At 35.1% G+C, this 9,473-nt stretch overlaps 1 protein-coding gene across 1 annotated transcript in view; it reads right to left on the bottom strand.

The window, feature by feature from the left end:
• Nucleotides 1–1,760: 1,760 nt before the first annotated feature.
• The window catches only part of CaBP1 (Protein disulfide-isomerase A6 homolog CaBP1), a 44,631-nt gene continuing 36,918 nt past the window's right edge, over nucleotides 1,761–9,473 (bottom strand). Inside the window, exons 6-7 of the mRNA XM_089098859.1 lie at nucleotides 8,545–8,861; nucleotides 1,761–2,280 (exon numbers count right to left, since the gene is read on the bottom strand). Of these exons, the coding sequence (XP_088954985.1) occupies nucleotides 2,115–2,280; nucleotides 8,545–8,861 (483 nt within the window). The 3' untranslated portion in view covers nucleotides 1,761–2,114. The remainder of the gene's footprint in view (nucleotides 2,281–8,544; nucleotides 8,862–9,473) is intronic.

The following is a 9,473-nucleotide window of genomic DNA, read 5'->3' as shown; positions in this document are numbered from 1 at the left end:
AAGATCACGGATGCGTGTTTATTTTTTTTTTGCATTTCCCTAGGGGTGATCGTATTGATCCAGTAGTCCTAGAATATCGCAAGAGGGCTCATTCGAACGGAAGTTAAAAGTTCTAGTGCCCTTTTTGAAGTGACCAAAAAAATTGGAGAGCAACTTGCGAATACCTAGTTTCTCTCTTCTTTTTTTTATAGCTTATTTGAGCTTCTTTTGAATACGCTTTCACAGGAGCTTCTTTAGAATGGGCTTTCAGGTCGTTTCCACGAACACTTAGTTTGTCATTTTTTTTTTTTTATAGAAGCTCATTTGAGTTTCTCTAGAATGCGCTTTCCCAGGAGCTTCTTTAGAATGGGCTTTCAGGACACATTGGCGAAAACCTAGTTACTCTTTTTTTTCATTGAAGCTCATTTGAGCTTCTTAAGGAATACGCTTTCGCAGGAAATCACGGAAGCTTCTTTAGAATGGGGTTTCAAATCACTTTGGCGGACACTTAGTTTCTCATTTTTATAATAGCTCAGTCGAGCTTCTTTAGAATAAGCTTTCACAGGACCTACTTGAGAATGGACTTTCAGGTCGCTTTGGCGAATACCTTGTTTCTCTTTTTTTATAGAAGCTCATTTGAGCTTCTTTTGAATACGCTTTCACAGGAGCTTCTTTAGAATGGGCTTTCAGGTCGCTTTGGCGAATACCTAGTTTCTCTCTTATTTTTTTTTATAGAAGCTCATTTGAGCTTCTTTTGAATACGCATTCACAGGAGCTTCTTTAGAATGGGCTTTCAGGTCGCTCTGGCGAATACCTAGTTTCTCTCTTCTTTTTTTTTTATAGAATCTCATTTGAGCTTCTTTTGAATACGCTTTCACAGGAGCTTCTTTAGAATGGGCTTTCGGGTCGTTTCGGCGAATACCTAGTTTCTCTCTTATTTTTTTTATCGAAGCTTATTTGAGCTTCTTTTGAATACGCTTTCACAGGAGCTTCTTTAGAATGGGCTTTCAGGTCGTTTCCACGAACACTTAGTTTCTCATTTTTTTTTTTTTTTATAGAAGCTCATTTGAGTTTCTCAAGAATGCGCTTTCCCAGGAGCTTCTTTAGAATGGGCTTTCAGGTCGCTTTGGCAAAAACCTAGTTTCTCTTTTTTTATAGAAGCTCATTTGAGCTTCTCTAGAATGGGCTTTCGCGTCGCTTTGACGGAAGGCCAGTTTCTCTTTTTTTTATAGAAGCTCATTTGAGTTCTTTAGAATGGGCTTTCGCGTCACTTTGACGAAAGTCTAGTTTCTCTTTATTTATAGAAACTAATTTGAGCTTCTTTTGAATACGCTTTCACAGGAGCTTCTTTAGAATGGGCGTTCACGTCGCTTTAAAGTTTCACTTACATTTATAAAGTTACACTTACTTATTTTCATATTGATTATATATATATATATATATATATATATATATATATATATATATATATATATATATATATATATATATATATATATATATAAAATAATCAATATGAAAAAAAGTAAGTGAAACTTTTGATGCACACTACTTTTGAAATCTCATTCGAAAAAAGAGAGAAAAAATGTAGAAATGTCGAAGCATAAAGGTGTATTATAAGGAACAAGGCCGTATCCAGGGGATAGGGTAAGGGTTTGCCCCCCCCCCGAAAAAAAATTCTAGATACGGCTCTGATAAGGAATAAGAAAAGAATAAAAGTGGCAAATCAAACAATAGCATATGGAAAATATCGGCGAGAATATGAGAAGTAAGAAGAAAAGTTGAAACACGATATAGCTATATTAAACGAAAAGAATTGGTGAAATCTGGCATTGTTGCTACCTAAATAAAACAGACTGGAATTGCCTCTTATTCTCCAAAATTTAGTTTAAAATAGTACGGTCATTTAAGAAAATCAACAAGCAGAAATGAGAGCTTTTGAAGGAGATTTTTGATACCTCATACGAAAATTTATTTCTTAGCACAAGTTACAAAAACTGACTATACACAAGCAAACCACTTGTAAAACGTTTCTAATTGGAAAAATAAATTTCCAAGAAAAAGGAATATCAGATATTTAAACGGTGAATTAACACAACAACAATAAAAAAAACTATTTGATTTAAAGCGGCAAATTATAATTCATCTTTCGGCAGTTCATCCAATTCGACATCGGAGAGATCAATGTCTTCTTCAACTTCTAAAATAGCATCTTTTCCATCCCAAGGTTCAACATTTCTAATTTTGGGCAATTCAGCACCTCGAATGGGAGCTGTCGATCCTTTGCCATACGAGAGATCCCTAAAAAAGAGATTCAAAGTCCGTCAAACAATGCATGACCAACTCTAACAAGAGGAAATGTAGGAACTAAAATATTTTACAGCATAATGGATTTTGGATTAGATTGAATCAAGTCCACCTTATATAGAAAAAGACACTTCAATTTGAAAGAGTGATCTTACTCGTTACTCAAAATGGGGGACTGTATTTTTCCTGTGTTTTGGGCTATGATGATTTCAATAGTCGAGTACTCATTTCGATCCGACACCCCTCTGGAGGAGTTTCCATTTTTGAGGATCCTACACCTTGGTTTTTTGCTTTATATACTTGAAATTTTAACTTTCCAGTTTTATATTTTATTTACAGTATATTATGTTTTATTTTTCAAGTAAACAAAACCCTGAAATTCTTCTTTTTTTTAAAGCATTTATCAATTCAATCTAAATCACTGACCAAGATATTACAGCAGTTGCTAAGGGGCTTGAAAAAAACTCCCATTTCATTTCTTAGCAACTGTGAATAAAAAGCAATTATTTACTTACCTTATAACCAAAAGTCGGGAATTCAATTTAGTGTCTTCAAGTTCAAATAGTTTTTTTTTTGGACACAAGGCATGTTGTTCAAACCAAAAATACTTGGAACAATTTTATCTACAATTTTGTCTCTGTGTGCAAAAGGAAAATTGTGGATGAAATTCAACCATATAATTCAAAACACTAAAAAGACTTAACTCAAAAATACAATTTTTATGCTTGTTTTGAGGTTTCAAATATTTAGGTGAATTGTTAGTACTAAGTATTCTAAGTAATAATTCCGTTTCCGTGAACTAACAGAAAATTATTAGCAATAATTAAGACGGCAGAATTAAACTTGAAGGTATTTACACATCTTACTACGCGCAAAGCTTTGTTGTGTAAGGAAAAAACAATTTTAAGAAATAAAGAATTTTTCAAGAGAGCGACCAGTGAACGAATATTTTGAGTATATAACCAATACTTGTTATCAACGAAATAGAAGAAAAAAAAACTTTATGAATAGAATAAAATTCTTCTTTAATTTTTTCTTCTGTATCGCAGAGGAGGGATATAGGTCATATAACCCAACTACTCGTATATATTCTTTTACTTACCTCAAAAAGTATGTCTTCAAAAAAGTCCACATCTACTGGACTAGCTTTGTTCTTTTTTTCATGGAAAGGTAGGGTGGCTTTCGTTGTGAATTGAATCTTGAATATTTATAGTAAAACTACCGAAACAAATTTTAAATCCGGATTCTCTCCAAATAAAACAGTATATCAATTCGGGACATTCAAGTTTAAGTTTCATCAAGTTTAGTCTTACCCATCAAAAGTTACGTGCCTGAGAAAATTTGGCTGATTTTAGAAAAAAGGGGGAAAGACCCCCTAAAAGTTATAGAACCTTAATGAAAATCACACCATCATATTCAGCGTATCAGAGAACCCTACTGTAGAGGTTTCAAGCACCTATCTTCCAAAATGTGGAATTTTGCATTTTTTGCCAGAAGAAAGATCACGGATGCGTGTTTATTTGTTTTTTGTTGTTGTTTTTATCTCCTCAGGGGTGATTGTATTGATCCGGTAGTACTAAAATATCGTAAGAGAGATCATTGGAACGGAAATTAAAAGTTCTAGCCTCCTTTTTAAGTTACTAAAAAATGGAGGCAACTAGGCCCCCTCCCACACTCATTTTTTTCCCAAAGTCACCCGATCAAAATTTTGAGATAGCTATTTTGTCCAGCATGGTCGAAAATATGATAACAATGTCTTTTAGGATGACTTAATCCCCCGAAGTCCCTGGGGGGGGGGCTGAAAGTTATGAACTTTACCCAATGTTAACATAAAGTATTGGTTATTGGAAAGTATACAGACTTTTTCAGAGGGGATTTTTTCTGGTAGGTGGGTGGGTGGGTCGGGAGGTATATGGGAGGATCTTTCCATGAAGGAAGTTTTCATGGGGGAAGGGACATTGCTATGAAGGGATCACCGGATTTCCCCACGTTATTAAAGAAAAAGATCAGAAATTAAGAAAAAAAACAACAACAAGTTTTTCAACTGATTTCAACTGATCAACTGATTGTGGTTAAGGGGTCGTTTTTATAGAATTGGAAAAAAATTTGAACTTTAGCTTAAAGAGCAAGATATTGACTATAGGGCAAACCCCAAATATACGTATTAAAAATCTATGAATATAGAAGTTCGTTACGTAAGTTAATTCGTAAGTTACGTATATTTATTACTAATAAAAACGTTCGTAAATAAAATTAAACAAGTTTCGAGACAGCCATTTAACAAAATAAAAGTAAAATGAATATACAATTTTTGTTTGAATTATTCATATACGGTGAGCCAAAATCAAAACCTGCATTAATTCAAAAACATTCAAAAATTAAATAAAAAATAAATTTTTTAACTGAAAGTAAGGAACGACGTTAAAACTTAAAACGAGCAGAAATTATTCCCTTTATGAAGGGGGCTGTCCTCTCCTCAACGCCTCGCTCTTTACGCTAAAGTTTGACTTTCTCACAGCTCTATTTTTTTAAACAATAAAAAAACTTAAGCGTAAAGAGCGAGGCGTTGAGGAGGGGACAGCCCCCTTCATAAACGGAATAATTTCTGTTCGTTTTAAGTTTTAACGTCTTTCCTTACTTTCAGTTAAAAAAAACTTGTTTTTTTTTATTTAATTACGTCAAACGTTCTTTACTTATCAAAGTTTTGCCGTGTATTTAATGCAAAATATGAATTCGGAAGTTGCGATTTGACCGCCATTTTAGAATACAAGATTTATTCCATCTTGTTCACTTTTATTACAAAAGACATGTTTTTCTAGAACAAAAATACAAGTTGGATATTTACAGAGGCGCTTTGTAAATTTCGAATAGAAGATAACACAGAGAAAAGAAGCTTTAATACCCCGAAGCGGTAATTCTGTCATTGTCTTTCTTTACCTTATCTTTGTGGTTACCTTTTCCGTTCTTTTACCTTCAATCTAGTGATAGATGCCAGAGAGAACAGAAGTTTTCATACCCCGAAGTGGTAATTCTGCAGTTGCCGTTTCCTTTGCAATTATCTTTAATTGCAAATTGCCGTTTCCTTTGCAATCTTCTCTTTAATGATAGATGCCACAGAGAACAGAAGCTTTCATATCCCGGATGGTAATTCTGCAGTTGTCTTTCTTTTACCGTATCTTTGCCGTTTCCTTTGCAATTATCTTTACCTTCTCTTTAATGATAGATGCCATAGAGAACAGAAGCTTTTATACCCCGGAGTGGTAATTCTGCAGTTGTCTTTCTTTTACAGTATCTTTGCCGTTTCCTTTACAGTTATCTTTACCTTCTCTTTAATGATAGATGTCACAGAGAACAGAAGCTTCCATACCCCGGAGTGGTAATTCTGCAGTTGCCTTTCTTTTACCGTATCTTTGCCGTTTCCTTTGCAATTATCTTTACCTTCTCTTTAACGACAGATGCCACAGAGAACAGAAGCTTTCATACCCCGGAGTGGTAATTCTGCAGTTGTCTTTCTTTTACCGTATCTTTGCAGTTATCTTTACCTTCTCTTTAATGATAGATGCCACAGAGAACAGAAGCTTTCATACCCCAGAGTGGTAATTCTACAGTTGCCTTTCTTTTACCGTATCTTTGCCGTTTCCTTTGCAATTATATTTACCTTCTCTTTAAGGACAGATGCCACAGAGAACAGAAGCTTTCATACCCCGGAGTGGTAATTCTGCAGTTGTCTTTCTTTTACCGTATCTTAGCCGTTTCATTTGCAGTTATCTTTACCTTCTCTTTAATGATAGATGCCACAGAGAACAGAAGCTTTCATACCCCGGAGTGGTAATTCTACAGTTGCCTTTCTTTTACCGTATCTCTGCCGTGTCCTTTGCAATTATCTTTACCTTCTCTTTAATGATAGATGCCACAGAGAACAGAAGCTTTCATACCCCGGAGTGGTAATTCTGCAGTTGTCTTTCTTTACCGGATCTTTGCCGTTTCCTTTGCAGTTATCTTTACCTTCTCTTTAATGATAGAAGTCACTGAGAACAGGAGGCTTCTTACCCTGAAGGGGTAATTCTACAGTTATCTTTCCTTTGCCACTTAGCGCTTTTAACAACGCTGATCAGAATCACGGATGCCAACTTGCACACTTTTCTTGTGAACTGCAATCTTTTATTTTCATTGCACTCTCTTTTAACAGCTTGCACTCTCTTTTGGCTCTGATTTTCACTCTTTATTGGCGTCGGTAGTTGGCAACCCTGATCAGAATCAGAATCTTATGACCAAGGAAGTAGATACAAGATCCAGAGACATATTAAATTTGTCAACCCTTCGAATGAAACGCTACTCAAATTCATTTGTGCCTTATCATGTATCAATAGGTACTATTTCTGAGTTTTTCTCTTTTTAGTGATGTATTTGACACAACATGAATTTAGCATAGTGAGCATGTGATAATCGCTTTTTTATAACAAAATATTTATTTCATCTCACTTACTTCAGTCAAAAGATACGTTTCACTACAATAAAGGCACAAGGAGGAACAAGGAGGAACATAACGTTTCAATACAACAAAGGCACAAGGAGGAACAAGGAGGAATATAACTTTCCACTACAACAAAGGCACAATGAGGAACAAGGAGGAACATAACGTTTCAATACAACAAAGGCACAAGGAGGAACAAGGAGGAATATAACGTTCCACTACAACAAAGGCACAAGGAGGAACTTCTAAATGCCTATTTTATTCATTGACTGAAAAAAGATTATGCATAAGCGCGAAGAAATTTTTTTGCGAAATGTATGTTTTGTTGAATCACCAAGTGCATTGCATCATTAAAAAAAAAAAAATCAATTATAGTCAAATATTTAAATTGCTTCACGGTTATTTATTTATATTTTTTACGGGGAGGGGAAGATTTTTAGATATAAAATGAGCATTTTTATCCTCCTTGAAATTTGTATTGTGCTAACAAGAGCCACTCAAAAGAGATTTCTTTGCAGGAAAAGGAAACCTCGGAAAAACGGAAAGGAAACACGAAAAGCTTACGTTTCTTCTCTCTCTGTTTTCTTTTCATGCGTTTCGTCGCATTAAGGAGCATATTTGTTAACAACATTTCAGCCAATGAATTTTCAAATTTTAAGCACAAGCTATGCTGTAATAGTTTTATTATAACTGCTACACTTGCAATAGAAATAAAAGTAGCATAACTGAGTGGAGGTGAAATACGAAGAGATTCCAATGATACCTAACATAGATTTCTTTCTAGTCATAGAGTGTTAGTTCTGCTGCTAAAATTCTCTTCCGTGCTAAGCCTTTTTAACAGTACTTATTTTTAAAATTTTGAAAACAAATTTCATAGAAAATAGAACCAAATTTCAATAATTACAATTTTAAATTTTGGATTAAAAGTCTTTTGAATCTTCCACTCAAAGTCTTTTCTCAGTTGCAGCTGGACCGGGCGTTTTTCACCTTAGCTAAAATTTAGATATTACTCGGGTATTTATATAACCGTAAGCTCTCTAGACTCGCGGCCGTTGAACTTACAGTCTTAAAGCGAAAGCCTTAAAGCGTTAAAGCGAAATTTATATTACTGGTGCTACTAGCAGGACCAGTAGTGGTCCAAGAGTGCTAGTAGAGAGCTAGAACAGTTCTAGAAGTCCTAGAGTGCATTTATTCTCTTATGGGTCTTATCGTTTTCTAGTTACACGATATGACCAGTAGCAGTAGTAGAGTAACTGTGCATTGCCAGCAGTCTTAAAGTGCAAGCGGTCATAGTATCCTAGAGTGCTAGTTCTGTTGCAATGATTCCCTTCTGGGCTAAGCTTTTTAAACAACTGGTGCTACTAGTAGCATTAGAAGTCCTAGAGTGCTAGTTCTGCTGCCATAGGCCCCCATAAGCTGAAATCCAGGGAGGGGGGCAAATCTCGTCTAATCGGCACTTTTAATGCTATAATAGAAATCCCAGAACAAAAATATAAAAATAAAGCAGCATCATTCAGCCAGGGGAGGCGCCCCCTGCCCCCCCCCCCTTATGGGCGCCCATGTCTGCTGCTGCAGTTCCCTTCTAGGCCTTATTGTTTTCTGGGTACAAAATATTACCAGTAGCAATCGAGCATTTCCCATATGCCACGCTCTATAGGATGACAAAAAGAGCAAAAAAAAAAATTTTACATAAATAAAGAATAAGAAAAGGCAAAAAGAGCATATTAAAGAACGAAAAACTTAAAACATTTAGCGGAAAAAGACCCAATAAAAAAAAATATTACCTTAAAAATGCATTGATTCCATCACTAGAGAAAGAGCCACGCAACGTCAGATACTTCATCTTCTTATGACTTATAACAGCCATAGCTGGATATCCAAAACCACCAAGTTCTAGAGCTTCTTCTAATTCTGGCTGACTGCCTGCTTCAGCCCAAAGCCATCCCCACATTTTCTTTTTGTATTTTTCCCCCATGGTTCTGAGAATTTCCAAGTAATTATTGCGACATTCAGATTGACAGTCGTATATGTTTGGTAGAATTGAAATAACGCAAAGGGGATGATCAACACAGGCAGACTTGAAGACTGACTCGGATGTTATCTAGAAAATGAACAATTTGTCAACACCACTGTATATGAATAATAGACATTATGATCTTTCCCTATCTCAACCATTATAAAAACCCGGACCGAGATGTAAGTGCTCCAGAGAACATTTAAACAACTATAAACATAAGCGACATTCGACTTTTTCACGGGTAAACAAGTCAGATTTCAAGTCGGAACGAGAAACTTGGCTTCAACGTTGTAACACTAAATTTTAAAGAATCTAATTTTAAATTAATTTATTCCAATACATATATGAAAATCGGTAATCAGTAGTGTAATGTTATTATTAGATGTTTTTAGGAATTACAAGTAGGTTTCGAAGTCTCGAGTTGGTTTCAAAGGCATTTTGAGAAAGTTTCTGCCAAAATACGTGTTCCAGGGTAATTGGACCGCGGATGGCAGATCAAATAAGAGGAGCTGTTTGTACGCGCCGATATATATATATATATATATATATATATATATATATATATATATATATATATATAGTAAAGGCCATACTATACTTAAGATCAGTAGAAATAGAAGCCTACAATAACTCAAACTCCAAACGACCAGAAATTATCATTAAAGAACAAAAAAGGAAAGGAGAATAATTGATATG

Source organism: Artemia sp. Qi Xiang Cuo, chromosome 13, assembly GCF_049724085.1.
Source record: "Artemia sp. Qi Xiang Cuo chromosome 13, ASM4972408v1, whole genome shotgun sequence".
Classification (NCBI taxonomy): domain Eukaryota; kingdom Metazoa; phylum Arthropoda; class Branchiopoda; order Anostraca; family Artemiidae; genus Artemia; species Artemia sp. Qi Xiang Cuo.
The sequence above is the reverse complement of the archived record's forward strand: the minus strand, read 5'-3'. Positions and strand labels throughout refer to the sequence as shown.